This window comes from Sorex fumeus, unplaced genomic scaffold (assembly GCF_029834395.1).
Source record: "Sorex fumeus unplaced genomic scaffold, SorFum_2.1 ptg000008l, whole genome shotgun sequence".
Taxonomy (NCBI): Eukaryota; Metazoa; Chordata; class Mammalia; order Eulipotyphla; family Soricidae; genus Sorex; species Sorex fumeus.
The window spans coordinates 74,259,205-74,274,890 of NW_026606065.1; the positions used below are offsets into that span (position 1 = coordinate 74,259,205).

General features: G+C 42.6%; 2 protein-coding genes across 2 annotated transcripts in view; both read right to left on the reverse strand.

Annotated features, from left to right (window-relative positions):
- Positions 1–3,262: 3,262 nt before the first annotated feature.
- Positions 3,263–7,908, reverse strand: LOC130019220 (kelch repeat and BTB domain-containing protein 7). Its single transcript, XM_056109839.1, has one exon. It carries the CDS (start codon positions 7,865–7,867, stop codon positions 5,795–5,797), a length of 2,073 nt encoding a protein of 690 aa, XP_055965814.1. The 5' UTR covers positions 7,868–7,908; the 3' UTR covers positions 3,263–5,794.
- A 6,439-nt stretch (positions 7,909–14,347) lies between these two features.
- The window catches only part of MTRF1 (mitochondrial translation release factor 1), a 29,272-nt gene continuing 27,933 nt past the window's right edge, over positions 14,348–15,686 (reverse strand). The window contains exon 10 of the mRNA XM_056109826.1: positions 14,348–14,658. Coding sequence (XP_055965801.1) covers positions 14,545–14,658 — 114 coding nt within the window. The 3' untranslated portion in view covers positions 14,348–14,544. The remainder of the gene's footprint in view (positions 14,659–15,686) is intronic.

Below are 15,686 nucleotides of genomic sequence, written 5' to 3' on the forward strand. Positions count from 1 at the left end.
TCTTTGTTTGTTTTTTCTACTCTGAAGTTCATGTTCTCTCTTGAATACATATTTCCTCTAACATTTTTCTAAATAATCTTTAATAAAAACTATCTTGCTTCAAAAAATATTCAGCATTACGTGTAATTTAACTTTTGTTTGGAAGGACAATTAGGGAGATTTGAAATGACCATCATAGCAATAAAACCTCTATGGTGCTTTGAATATTTTTGGTGGGGGTGGTTACATCCAGCAATGCTTAGGGGTTAATCCTGGATCTGCACTCAAGAATCACTCCTGGTGTTGTTGTAGGGACCTTATGGGATACTGGATATTGAAGCACCTTATGCACTGTATTATCTCTCCAGCCCCAGTGTTGTGAATTTTCTGTATTTAATATAGAAAGCCCGGACACATCTATATTAAATATAATAGTTCATTAATCTATTTAATAGTAGAACCCTCTGAGTTTTAGTGCTCTCTCTCTCTCTCTCTCTCTCTCTCTTTCCTGCTCCAGCGATAGCACAGTGGTAGGTTGTTTGCCTTGCGCATAGCTGAGCTGGGTTCGATTTCTCCGCCCCTCTCGGAGAGCCCGGAAAGCTACTCTTGTCAAAGTTCTTACTTAAAAATTCCCAGTGAGATAATACAGTGGGTTAGGCACATGCCTTGCACACATCTGATCTGGATTTGATCCCTGACATCCTGTATGGTCTCCCAAGACCTGCCAGGTCGAGTGATCCCTGAACAGAGCTTTGGAGTGAGCCCTGAACACCCAGGTGTGGCCCCCAAATAAACAAAAATTTATGAATAAATTCACAATGCAGTAGTCAACTGGATACAAAAATTACTTGCTTGACATGGTATATAGTCTTCAAGATTTGATGATTACCAGCATTACCAACTTGTTCCCCTCACAAGTCTCCCTAACATTTAGGATCATTACATCAAAATATATCCAGTCATTGCTTTAGGTTTTTGAAAATAACAATTTTGAAAAATTATTTTATTTCAGGTAATATGATTATATTAAAGAGTTATTGTTTTGAAATGGGAGACTAACACCCAAGAATAGCCGAGATAAGTACCAGGAGGTTCACTCCATGGCTTGGAGGACAGCTGCACATGCTGGGGGAGAAGGCAGCTCAGATAGAAAGGGGAGCACCAAGTAAAGGGTATTGGGAGGATCCTCCCAGGATGAGAGATGCATGCTGAAAGTAGACTGTAGACTGAACATGATTGCCACTTAGTGCCTCTTTTGCAAACCACAGCACCAAAAAGGAGAGAGAGAACAAAAGGGAATGCCAGAGGTGAGGTGGGATGAGGGGGTGGGGGATGGGAGGGGAGCTGGGAGCATTGGAGGTGGGGAATGGGCACTGGTGGAAGGATGGGTACTCAATCATTGTGTAACTGAAACCCAAGCACAAAAATTTGTAAGTCTACAACTGTGCCTCATGGTATTTCACTAATAAAAATTTTTAAAAGTTATTGTTTTGATGTAGAATTATTGTACCTTATCACCACCCTAGTTTCCAAGACCTTTCACTATAGTCCTTATGTTGAAAATGAAAATTTCAAGGGAAATTACTTATTGTAAACAGGATCTTGAATAACATGATTTTGTTCAGCATTGGAGGGTATTCTTTTTCATCATTATAATGAAATGAGGTAATGAGGTTGAATAAAACATTATCTAAGAATATGTGATACCCTGATCATTTCCATCTTTGGAACTTAACTGTCCAGCCTCTCCTACAGTAAGATAACTCAGTATTTCTCTCTTTTTTTTTTTTTTTTTTTTGCTTTTTGGGTCACACCCAGCAATGCTCAGGGGTTACTCCTGGCTCTGCACTCAGGAATTACTCCTAGAGGTGCTTGGGGGGCCATATGTGATGCCGGGGATTGAACCCAGGTTGGCCGCATGCAAGGCAAATGCCCTACCCACTGTACTATCACTCTGGCCCCGAGAACTCAGAATTTCTTTGTTGAGGTTATTTCCCTGTTTTCCTCAACATTTCCATCCCCTACAATTTCATCTTTTAGAGGTGATCAGATTTGATTATTAGGAGTTCTAGGACTTTCAATTTGTTTTCCCCAGGGATTCTAGGGATGGGAGTGCTGAATGCCTAATATATAGGATTTCCAAGTTGGATGGGGGTTTTGGGATTTCTGGCAATCATTTTGAGTACTGAGTGGTCATGTCTAAGCATACAGTCTGATAAATAAACCTTAGTATCTTTTCTCAGAGTTTTTAAAAAATTAATACTACATTGTTATGTTTAAGGTGATAGAATTTGGAATTTGATTTTTCCTTCTGCCTTCACTTTGTTGTTGCAGTGTTTGAGGGTGTGCACTTGATTGTGGTGCTTATGCATGCTTGGTTGCAGTGAACTGAGGTCAAAGTCAGTAATATGGGGCAGTACAAGGGATTGAACACCCCGATCCCATACCTGCAAGGTCGGTACTCTACCAGTCGGGCACATCCCTGTGTTCTCTTCCTCAGTATTCTACACGAAGGAATTCGTGAATTTTAAAAATTGAGAGAGGGAAAAAGAGTTCACCTAGGAAACCTTAGTGTTACTACGAGTTTATTCTATTACTATTTTATAGTTGCTGATATATTTTGAGCTGTTTTCCATTTTGCCTTGGTTTGGGGACTTACCTCAAAGGACTCAGGGGTTACTCCTAGGTAGTTGCTTGAGGTTGTTCTCCATATGCAAAGTATGTGCTTTGAGGTACTAGCACTTGAGGCTCAAGGATCCAGGAATCCCATAGCTAGCAGTGATATTCCTTGTCATTTTGAGGATTATTGTCAGGAGTTCCATGTAACTGCCATGCTAAACTGCTTTTACCTGAGACATAGGGGGGAAAGACCTGTTTAAATTCCTGGTAGTTTCACTTTTCTCCAACCTGACTACTTCAAGGCTTGCAAATAAAACTGGATTTTTCTTGTTAATTGTTCTTCTTGTCCTGGGACTGCTCAAAACTAAAGTTATTTATTAATCTTTCTTATATCCTCTTAAATATCAGTCATTTATCATTTGAAGATAATTTGAGTTCTTCCCGTTTTCAGATAATAGGTTTACAATGAATAAAAGAGCATTCTAAGCTAATGAAGGGTAGTCCTTCTAAAGACAGTGTTTGTTAAAAGGTGTGTTGATTAATTATGAAACAGTCAAGGATGCTTTTTCCTGTCAAAGGGAATTAAAACATCCTAGTTGTGTCACTCACAAGTTCTATACATTTATCAGAAACACTAAAGTAACAGGTCAGGAAGGCTTGCGTTCTAGTGTCTCTTTTATTTGTAATTAACCATATACAAATCACATCTATAAAATAATAATTCACAAATATATCACAAAATCAAAATCCTCAATATAGCTCTTAAAGTTACTTCTATTTAGCTTATACCAAACTCAAAGGTTGAGAAGTAACAACTTGGAAGTAAGTTTCTTTTATAAACCGGTTGAATATCTTATTTATACAGATGAATAATCTGAGATCAGCATTGTCATTTCAACCATACAAAACAAAAAGCTATCAACAAGAAATTTATTGGTAAAGAGAGTTGGCCAAAAAATCCCCAACAATACTATAAAGAAATAGTTTTGTATTTGAGCAGTGCTTAAAATGTCCCTGACATCAAATGGAACAAAAATTAGCCTTGGGCCACTAAAGCTTGTTTGCCCTTTAGAAGAACACTTAGTGCTCTACAGGAAGAATCTTAATTTCACTAGGAATAATGTTAAAAAGGAATGTGCAGTGCACGCTTTTAATGGTCAGTCCAAATGCTAAGAAAACAGAATTTATAATCCTTTTCTTTCTTCCTCACTCCTTTTATGTTCAAAATTTACTTCCTAGGGCTGGAGCTAGTTTAGTGGTAGCTCACTTGGATTTGTGAGGCCCTGAGATCCCCAAGACTCGTCCCCCCACCAAAAAAAAAAAGGGAGGGAAAAAATTTCAGTCCCTCATCTCTTAACACACTTATCAGCAGTATTCTTGAGTATAAGAAATGTTAGCATTTGATTGCTAGAATATAAACATAAGAGGAAGGATTAACAAATTACTGACCAAAGATTCAAGGAGATAATTGTAAATAATTGTACAGAAAAAAAATTCTACCTAAACAAATATCACCATTTACCATTTGCTTATATTCTAACAACCACATGTGTCTGTTCCTCAAAAGGTATGTACTTACATTTCCCAGTATTTAACAATGTTTGTGCAATTTACTCTCTATTTCTGGACACATGGTTTAGAGAGAAATACACAAAGTATGCACAAGTGACATAATAAAATAACCATGTATAGTATACCACTGCTTAGGGAAATACTGTAGAGGAAACATTCCTTCACTATTGACCCCAAATGCCATCATCCTTTTTTATTCTTTGTCAATTTTTAATAAAAAAAATCTTTGAGCTAATAATTATTTACGGTGACTTATAAAACTGACAATAGTCAGTCCCACACAAAAGAGTTCTACACACAGCTTAAAGTTTTAATATTTTCACTTCTGGCATTTAATTTTATAGCTGATGACATATTACTGATCTTAGTAAAACTTTATATATATTTCAAAACCTATAGTATTTCACAAAACCAATAAAGAATAAATCACTTCCTGCTAAAAAATCTAAGATGAACACCAAAATGATACAGCTAAAATATTTTAACTATATACTCTTTTTAAAATAAGGCATAACCAATAGATTGAAATCTTAACACCGCCCAGCCATATGTCCAATGACAAAAATGACTGTTCCGCTGATTCAAATGAAAGATACAGATGAAAGATATGAATCTATGAAATGTGGGGCTGGATGGATAATACAGTGGGTAGGACGTTTGCTTTGCACGTAGCCTACCCGGTTTGATCCTCAGCATCCACAAGGTTCCGACACTGACAATGGCAATACCTGAGTGCAAAGCCAGAAATAACCCCTAAGCATTGCCAGGTGTGACCCAAAAACCAAAGAAAAAAAGAAAAAAAAAAGAAATGTTACTTATTTGCAGGGATGAGAAGTGGTGTTTAGAGGGTTTAAATAAAACAAACTACTTTTTTTGAAATAGGGAAATCCTGATTTTTACATTCTGTGAGCTTTTAAGACCATTCTATACATTATTAAATTAAAATCATCATTCAATAACCTCTTTCTATATATACCCCTTTTTCGAGGGGTGTAGGTTTTTGACAAGAAGCTTGGGAGACCATGTGGTGCCAGATATCCAGCTCGGGTTCACTGCATGCAAGGCAAGTGAATGTATTTTTCCAGTTCTAATATAGTCCTTTTTCTTTTCTTAGCAGAGGGAAGAAAACTAAACCAAATGCTAAGCTGTATTAACTTAGACTGCCAAGAAATAATATAAAATTGGGGGTATGTACTACTTTCATTATTCTGAAAGAAAAAAAGAGGCCTTTCAAAGCTCTACCAACAATTTCTACTTAAAAATTATATTCTTTGCAGCACTAAATAGAATTTTAAAAGTGAACAGAAATCTAAATTAATCAAAAGATAAACACACAGTAACTAAGCAAAACAATCCACAAGTGCACTGAGTACTTTAACAGTGAAAAAATGACCAAGCATCCTAACAAATTATATAGCTCATTTTTGTATATTTCAACCCCAAACTTTTAGTACAACAATAAACAAGTTGATTTTGTGCTGTTTAAAATTTTGTAATATTAGTAATTCTTTTTACGTTTCTAAACCAAATCAGTGGTCCTAATCTACTTTTATTTTCATGAAAAAAGAATATTTTTAAAAGATATATTCCATAACAGTAGTAACATCTTAGTGTTTCAAAATATTTACAAAGAACCCCGCTGATCCTGTGCACTTCGCTGAGGTACAACCTGCACCCAGACTTCGTCATCAGAAAATGAACTTGAACTTCCTGACTCAGAGTCCAGATCGCTGAGTCCATCTAAATCCAATTCAGTACTAGACTCACTCCGAGCATCATCTTCTTCAGTGAGAAAACTCTGGCCAGGTTCAAGGCAGGAGGGATAAACACGAGCACAGAGGCAAATAAAGCCAGAGTCAAAGTGCAAAAGTCCTAACATGGTACCTATATTGATCCACTGGTCTTCCCGAGTATCATATTCATAAACTGTGACCCGGTTTTTTTTCCACTGTGCAGTAGTAGAAGTGATGAGCAGCAACTTTTGGCCATGGTTAACAATCTGGTAGTTGTGAGTCACTGAGTCCAAGGGAATATTACTAATCTGCCTCCATTCTCCCCTGGCTGGATTGTAGACCTTCATGACAGGGATGTCACAGATACAATAGATCTCATCATTGAAGACACAGGCTTCCTGAAAGTCACTACGTTTAAGAGAAGCACAGTTGAGCCACATATTATGACTTGGATCATAGCAAAGCATGCGCTTACTGTTGACAGCATACAGATAGTTCTGAACCACTATTAGTTCAAAGGAATAGAAGGAATGGGGTACAGGGGCCACCAGTGCCCACTGGTTCCTCTGGACACTGTAGCACTCCACTTCCTTCAGTCTAACTCCAGTAATGGGGTCTCGTCCACCCAAGATGTAAATGTAGCCATTGAGGTAGGCCACATCCATGCCCTCCCGGCAGAGCAAGCGGTCAGCCAGCTGGTGCCAACTGTTCTGGGCTGGCTTATACACCCACAGGTCTTTCCTGGGCTGGGCAGCAAGGTAGATGTCATGGTCCGGAGATACACAGACCGCAGAGGAGGTAATGGTCTTAGTGTGGGCCAAGGTGGTCAGAGGTGAGGGCATTGTGTAAATGTCCCCTGAATAAGGGTCATAACAGAGAAACGGATCTCTGGGATGTCCGAAGAAGATCACCATCTTTTTGGCACACACCCCGAGTCTCTGGGGCGGGATTTCCACGGCAGGTACAACGGAGCTGCTGCTGCTGCTGCTGCTGCTGCTGCTGCTGCTGCTGCTGCTACTGGTCTCAGGCTTCAAAGCCTTGTACAGAATGTCCCCATACCGCATCTGCAGGGCCCCTTCAATGAGGTCGAGGCAGTACTTCTTCACAATGGTGTTGGTCAACAGTCCTTCCAGGTAATCCTGGTCCTGGTCGGTGAAGTGAGTCCAGCGGACGCACTTGAAGACCTCGGCGGCGCTGGGCCCACGCTCCTTGGGGGCAGCCTCTAACCACTGCACCGCCACGTGGCACACTGTCCGTTCGCTCTCAATGTCCAGGCCGTCCAGGCGCAGGACGGTGAGCATCTGGGACAGGGTCAGGTCGGCCAGGCTCTCTTCCCGGATCGATCCCATTCGGCTCAGCTGCTTGAAGTTGTGGGCGATAAAGGCCTGGGCCTGCGAGCGCAGCTTGTGATGGTCAAAGGCGTCGGCGAACTTGAGGATGGCCGTGCAGTTGCTCAGGTCCAGGCGGCGGGCCAGGAAAGAGGCGCAGGCTTCGCGCACGTACTCAAGCTGCAGCATGTCGGAGGCGGCGTACAGGCGCTGCACGTTGGCCTCGCTCAGCAGCACCCGGCCCGTGTAGCAGTAGTCCACCAGCACCTCGAAAGACTCGGCGTCCACGTCGTGCATGGTGATGCTCGTCTGCTGGCTCTCGTACATGCCGCCCGTGAACATGCTCTTGAAGTAGGGGCAGGCGGCGGCCAGCACGTTGCGGTTGCAGGAGAAGAGGCGCCCCGTGCCCGGCCCGCTGCCAGGCATCACCACCTCGATGGTCACATCGCAGAGCAGCCGCGCATCGTAGAAGGACTTGAGCTGGGCCAGCAGGGCGGCCGAGTGCGCCGAGTCCTTCAGTTCCTCCGGGCCGGTGAAAAAAGCCGACACCGACGGCTTGGAAATTCTTTTGGGCCGCCTCCCGCCGCGGGGGCTGGCGAGGCGGCGCGAGCGCGGAGCCTCTTCCCGGGACTGCATGGCGGCGATGGCGGCGGCGGAGGCCGAGAACAGGTGCAAGGAGCGGGGCTCCAGCTCCCCGTGAGCCTCCTTTCGCGGGCACCGAGAGCGCGGTGCCCCGACTCAGCTTCCAGCAGGGGCCGCACTTACGAACTTGGGTCCCGTCGCCGCAGTGCCGCCTCCCTTTATCGCGTAAGTGTCTGACTCACCCCCGTTTCAGTTCCGCGCCCTTTCGCAACCTCCACTCGCCCCGCAAGGAAACCGCTGGCTGGGGCCGACACAGCCGCCAATGCCGCGCTGGCAAGACCAGTAGACGACCAGAACCACAGCTCCCTGGAGACCTTTCGCGCCGCAAGGCATGCCGGGCCCCCCAAGACGCACGGCTATTGGCCGGCAGCCCGCGGGCGCTTTGCATCCTGGGAGTCGTAGTTTGGCTAGTATCGCGGGGTTTCTTTGCGGGCGGGGGGGGGGGGGGGGTGCGAGGGGAGCCGGATCATTCAGTGCGCACAGTTAGAAAGCCTTCTTTCTCTCTGGATGCTGGTAGCCCCCTTGACTTTGAAGTCGGAAGTAGAGCTCGGGATTTAGGAGGCCTGGCTTGTGTGAATTGCCCCAGAAGTTTCCCTCCTTGTATCTTGGGGACAACAGTATTCTTGGGATTGTGAAAGAAGGGAATGAAGTAAATGACTTTGGACTTGAGCTTGCTTCCCTAAGTACTTGATGACTGGAATAATGATCCAGTGCTTACACCGTCTGAGACAATGATGCATTGTTAGTTTTTATTCTTCGTGTGAAGCGGGACACTCACTAATTTGAAACATTAACGATTTTCCGCAAACAGATCCTCCTGGTTTTTAATGTCGCTTCTTTTTTTTTTTTTTTCCCCTTTATTTTATTTTATTTTTTTTAAAGTTGTAGGTTTACAATTTTTTGTGCTTTGGTTTCAATTATACAATGATCAGATACCCATCCCTCCACCAGTGCCCATTTTCCACCACCATGGATAATATCCCTCCCACCCCCATCCCCCCATCCCCCCGTCTCTGTGGCAGGGCAATCCCCTGTGTTCTCTCTCTCCTTTTGGGTGTTGTGGTCTGCAAAAGAGGCATTGAGTGGCAAACATGTTCAGTCCATAGTCTACTTTCGACATGCATCTCCCCTCCTGGGAGGATCCTCCAAACATCCTTTATTTGGTGCTCCCTTCTCTATCTGAATAGCCCTTTCCTCTAGGATACCCGGCTGGCCTCTAAGTTATGGAGTAATCCTCCTGGTGCTGATCTCAGCTATTCTTGGGTATTAATCTCATACTTTGTTACTTTATATCCCCCAGATGAATGCAATCTTTCTATGTCTATCCCTCTCTTTCTGACTCATTTCGCTTAGCATGATACTTTCCATATTGTACCACTTGTATGTAAATTTCATGAATGTCGCTTCTTTTGAAAGAAACTGTAGGGTACATTACAATATTTTCATTACTAAACCATATCTGGAGGTTCATCAAATGGGTTAGACAAAAGCGACGTCCTAGAGAACAACACTTATAAATAGCCTCAAATCAGGCATATCAGTGGACCACTGGCATCTCACTGAGTCACCACTTCGTCTGCTGGGAAGCAAGATTATTTCCATTAAGGTATTATTGTTGTTGTTTTGCTTTTTGGGTCACACCCAGCGATGCTTAGAGGTAACTCCTGGCTCTGCACTCAGGAATCACCCCTGGCAGTGCTCAGGGGACCATAGGGGATGCTGGGAATCAAACCCGGGTTGGCTGCGTGCAAAGCAAACGCCCTACCCACTGTGCTATTGCTCCAGCACCCTTTCCATTAAGTTGTTACTATGAATGTTTTCAAACTCCCTTTCCACAGATAAACGCATGTCTTTGGAATGTCTTTATGGAGTTTTAAGGAACGTTTTAAAGGAAAAGATTTTAATAACCTGTACAAAAGCAACTTTCAAGAACTCAGTATTTATATATGCCTTGATTTTCCTGGTATTAATATAAAACAATCTTTGCTTTCCAAATGTGTTGCATATATGTAACACATTTGCATATAAAATAATCAACATTATTTTAGGCAAATATTCAAAATCAAGTACTTAAAAGATAGGCTGGTGTTTTTGGTTGTTTCACGATCCCCTACCCCTCATTTAGGGCCTATGTCTTGCAATTCTGGGCTCCAGGCTTGGTGCCCTCTGGGGTTTGAGCATAAAAAAACATTTTTGAAAAATCGGGCTGGATAGGGCATTTGCCTTGCAGGCCAACCTGGGTTTAATCCCTGGCATCCCTATGGTCCCCTGACCACCTCCAGGAGTAATTCATGAGTGCAGATCCAGGGGTAACCCCTGAGCATTGCTGGGTGTGACCCATAAAACAAACCAAAAAAAATTTTTTTAAATTAAACTCCTACTGCTAGTTTATCATGATATCATAACCCAATAAATGAAATCTTCAGTATAACTTGAATAGGTGGTTAATACAGACTACTACCTCAAATTTTTTCCTTTTTTTTCCAGTACCTAAATAATCTACTGAAAACACAGGAGAGAAGATACCTTAATTAAGCTCAGCAGGGTGCTGGGCCTACAACTCTGTAGTGTCTCTCAGATGCTTCAGAAATTTAAAAAAAAAAAAAAGAAAGAAAGAAAAAAAAAGAACAAAACACAAGATACTTCCACCCAGGAAAATACTCCAAAAAGCTGGTGTGCGTGTGCTGTATGTGGGAGGGCTGGGTTCCAATGCAGGCACCAAAAATCCCTGGAACACAACTGAGTGCGATCCTCCCCACACAATTAGTAAAAGTAACTCAACAAAATTGGAAGCTTTTGCCTCTAAAATAGCAATTAAAAGAAAAGGCAGGGCTTGAGCTCTTATTTAAAAGTCCCGAGTTCAAAGTCCTGGATTCAATCCCCAGCTCCACATCATCCCTGGAGTGTCAATGGGCCCTAGCACTGACCATCAGGCCTGGATAGCAGGGTATCAAGAGTAAAATGAAAGCAAAATCGTATGTTCATACAGTGTACTACCCAGAAATAAGATGAGGGTTTAGAGGGAGATTACAGGTGGTAGGGTGCTTGCCTTGAATGCAGCTGACCTAGGTTCAATCCCCAAAACTCCATATGGTCCCCTGAGCACTGCCAGGAGTGATTCCTGATCACAGAGCCAGGAGTAAGCCCTGGCACAGCTTTGGCCCAAAGCCAAAAAGAAAAGCAAATAATAAAACTGCTGACATGCAAGATAAGTTTTGAAATTTTAGTGAGCAAAAAATGCTAACTATGAAAGAGAACATACTTAAGACAGAAGAAAAGTGCCTGCATAGACAGGATGATGGGTGAGGGCGGGGAGCGTGGCAAGAGGGATATAGGGGGATATTGGTGGAGGGATGTACACTGGTGAAGGGATGGGTATTGGAACATTGTATGAAGCCCGATCACAAAACATTTGTAACGGAATCCCACGGTAATTCAATTAAAAATAATAAAATTTTACTTGAGTTTCCAAAACAGTTAAAATAAGTTCTGGTGAATAAAAATTATCATAAGAGCCGCAGCTGTTGGGGGAGGTGAATTGGCAGATTGCTAGATCAACTGGAAAAGAACATGTAGAAACCTTCAGAGGTGGTGGAAATGTTCTCTTCTTGGGCTATTGATTACACTGGGGTTTGCAATTGCCAAAGTCAGTGAACTGAGTCAGTACCTCTTCTTAAATGGAACCACTTCATAATTGCTGACACTAAATAAAGTTGCAGAATTCTTTGCCTTGAATTTGTGAGGAGAGTTCAGTAATAAAATAAGCTTCTCCTAGTCCTAAAGACCTAAATGCCAGCATACCTGATTCTCAGGAGATAGTTTTCCAGAACCCTGTTCCTCAGGGTAAGGGTGGATGATTTAGGATTTTGGGGGTTTTCAAATGTGCAGAGTAGCTGAATGTCCCAACATCATACCCCAGTATTCTTTCATTCCTATAACAGCTTCATTAACTCCACAGTCTTTATTCCCTGTGTTTTCTCAGTATTTCTTATAATTTGCATAATCTACAATGAAGTCAGATTCTTCTAGATCAAAGTTTAAGAGCTGTTTTGTCTAGTCATCAGCCTTAGTCATCAATAAGCTATAATTTTAATTCTTCACACTTTATAATTCTGCTCATCAATGATTTCAACAACATGACCTGCTCTAGGACCTTTCCTTCTGAGTAGGCTTGAGGTATCTCACAGGTCTTGCCACAATTTCCACTTGTTGGTGACATTAGTATTTCTCTCCTTTCTTTCCTGAAACACTTCCTCCCTTGCTCTGAGTATTCCTTCTGATTGGATTCTGAGAGGTAGGTTCCTAAGTGTGATCAGGGAGCCCAGAGGCTGAACGGTTAAATGCAAGAGTCAGAGGACGTGGTGCTGCTTGAGACCTATGATGCCCAGTGTCTTGGGGCTTATGTGTTGCTGGGGATCAAACTGAGGTCAGTTATGTGCCTCTGACCCCTATACTATCTCTCTGGCTTCCGACTGGGTTCCTGAAGTTCTATTTCTGTACAGTGGTTTCCTTGTACCTGAGGACTCTGCTTGCTGAAGGCACTCATTCCAGTTTTTATTCCAACTTCTGTAATTTATTAAGTATTTTAAGTATTTCACTTGTGTGTTCATATGTTCTTTACAATTTCATAAAGAAGCTAATGAGGGCCAGAGAGAGTTACAAGGGGTAGGGCATTTGCCTTGCATGTGGCTGAACAGGTTCTACTCCTGGCACCATATATGGTCCCCTGAGCCCTGCCAAGAGTGTTCCCTGAACGCAGAGTCAAGAATGAACCATAAGCTCTACTGGGTGTGGCCCAAACAAAAAGTTTTCTAGAGAACCAAAAACAACATGGGGCACAAGATAGTACAACAGGCAGGGTACCTGCCTAGCCCATGGCCAATCTGGGTTCAATCCCCAGTACTCCATATGGTCCCCGAGAGTGTCAGGAGTAATTCCTGAGCACAGAGCCAGGAGTAAGCCTTGAGCACAGCCAAGTATGCTCCTTCCCCTCAACAGCTGCAGTTCTGTTTGTTACAGTAATGGCATTAACAGTAACTATAGTGGCTTTCTATTGATGAAGTATTTTCATAGGCAGTATGTCTATGCTTATGTACTACAAGCTGTACTATCACTCTGGCCCCAGTGTTATTTTTATTTTTTAATTTGGGTGCTACAAGATTAAGATCCTTCCAGATTTGAAATCAGTCCATTGTAACTTTCAAGCATTGTTGGTAGATGAAATGCATCAGATTTCACTGCACAATCATCACCATCACATAAGCATTGCACCGTTTTCTCAGTCCAAAAATTGGCTTGTAACCTTGCATTGTGTAATTGTTGCATGGCATAATTCTGTTGGTTACATCACTAAAGAGGCAAAAAGAGTTGCTGGAGCAATAGTATAGTGTGTAGGACACTTACCTTGCATGTGGTCAACCTAGGACACTTACCTTGCATGTGGTCAACCTGGGTCTATTCCCTGGTGCTCTGTATGTTTTTTGAACCTGCCAGGAGTAATCCCTGAACTCAGAGTAGGACTAAGTCCTGGGCACTAACCCCCAAAAGGCCACACCTAATGAATGGTTTGAGGGCTTACTCCTAGCGGGACTCAGGAGACTACATTGTGGTGCTGGGGATTGTACCCAGGTTCGCCACATACAAAGCCTGACCCACCTCCCTTGCATGAGGTTGATCCTAGTTTCTCCCAGCTGATCACCACTGGGAAAACAGCTGAATGAACTGAGCACATGGTTTATCTATGGGAGATCCAGATTTGGTCCCCAGCAACACATGGTACCCCAGTATCTCTGGAGTAGACACTAGCATCTCCTCTTGGTACAGAGCTGATATAGCATCCTCCAGCAATGCCAGTGTGGCCTCAAAAAACAAAACAAAACAAAACAAAACAACTTCCTGATAAACACTAAAAATTATTTTTTATCTTTTTTCTTTTTGGGTCACACTCGGCGATGCACAGGTGTTACTCCTGGCTCATGCACTCAGGAATTACTCCTGGTGGTGCTCAGGGGACCATATGGGATGCTGGGAATTGAACCCGGGTGAGGCGTGTGCAAGGCAAACTCCCTATCTGCTGTGCTATTGCTCCAGTCCCCAAATATGGTCTTCTTAGCACTGACCAGGTGTGATTTTTTTTTTTTTTTTTTTTTTTTTTTTGCTTTTTGGGTTACTCCTGGCTTTGCACTCAGGAATCACTCCTGGCAGTGCTCAGGGGACCATATGGGATGCTGTGAATTGAACCTGTGTCGGCCGCGTGCAAGGCAAATGCCCTACCTGCTGTGCTATTACTCCAGACCCCAGGTGTGATTCCTGAGTGCAGAGACAGGTGTGGCCTCCAAACCAAGATAAATAAATATAAAATGTTGCCTTTAACTTAATAAAAATTATTTTTAAAAAAGAGGGGGCTGGGCAAGTGACTGGCCCTAAATCCATGAATCAGTTCTCAGTACCTGTTTTCTCAACAACACATTTTATTAGAACTGGACTGCATTTCATAGAAAACCTAAAATAAACGCTTAGGCCATGACATGTACCTTGATTTATTAAAACATAAGGACCAGAGAGTTTTCAAAAGGATTTCCATTCATTTTGCTTCTTGATGTGTATGTCTTTTTATTGTTTCATTTGTATGTAATAATCAAACTAAAAACCAATAATAATCAAAATAAAAACTATTTTGCTGATTTAAGACTCTCATCTAAAAATTCAGTAATGGCTTCTTCATCTGCTGATTGAAGCAGTTTTTGAATTAGTTGATCCAGGCACTTCTCCCCACATAAAAATCCCTAGGAAAAGAGAGAACTATTGTTAAAATTTAATTACTAGAAATGAAGCAAAGAATTCTGTGTACATTTATTTCATTTCCTTGGAGTTATTATTTACTTAAATGCAACAAAGAATTACTAATATGCCTCAACAATACAATAAAGAGAATTGCTAACTTGTTGTTGTTTTTTTTTTTTGCTTTTTGGGTCACACCTGGCGATGCTGGCTCTGCACACAGCAATTACTCCTGGCAGTGCTCAGGGGACCATATGGGATGCTGGGATTCGAACCTGGGTTAGCCGCATGCAAGGCAAACACCCTACCTGCTGTGTTATCGCTCTAGTGAGAATTGCTAACTTGGAAGAATTCCCAATTAGTATTTTTTTTTCCTTAAGGATGGGAATGGTTTCTACCATATTTAGTGGAATTCTGTGGCTGCTCCAGTGAGGTGTTCCGGGGACCCTGCAGAGCTGGACATAGAACCTGGGCTACTACATAGAAAGCATGTCTTCTGGCCCTCTCGCACTATGCCCAGTCTTAATTTTTTTTTTTTTTTTTTTTGCTTTTTGGGTGGGCTGGAGCGATAGCACAGTGGTAGGGCGCTTGCCTTGCAAGCAGCCAACATGGCCAACCCGAGTTCGATTCCTCCGCCCCTCTCGGAGAGCCGACAAGCTACAGAGAGTATCTCGCCTCACAGCAAAGTGCCAGACACAGTAACAACAAGTATCATGACTTGTTACTGGGCCGGTCGAGCAAATCGATGAACAACGGGAGAACCACTGTGATTTTTGGGTCACATCCGGCAATGCACTGGGGTAACTCCTGGCTCTACACTCAGGAATTACTCCTGGCGGTGCTTGGGGGACCGTTTGTGAATCGAACCTGGGTCAGCCACATGCAAAGGAAACGCCCTATCACCCTATCCGCTGTGCTATCGCTCCAGCCCCCAAGTCTTAATATTTTTATGTAAAGAGGAAATCCAAAAAGTATCAAAGAATTCTACTCTTTGTTTTTGTTTACCTGGCTGTGCTCAGGGATTATTCCTGTA

Coding starts and splice junctions, on each gene's coding strand:
- LOC130019220 (XM_056109839.1), bottom strand. CDS start 7,867: ATGCAGTCCCGGGAAGAGGCTCCGCGCTCGCGCCGCCTCGCCAGCCCC.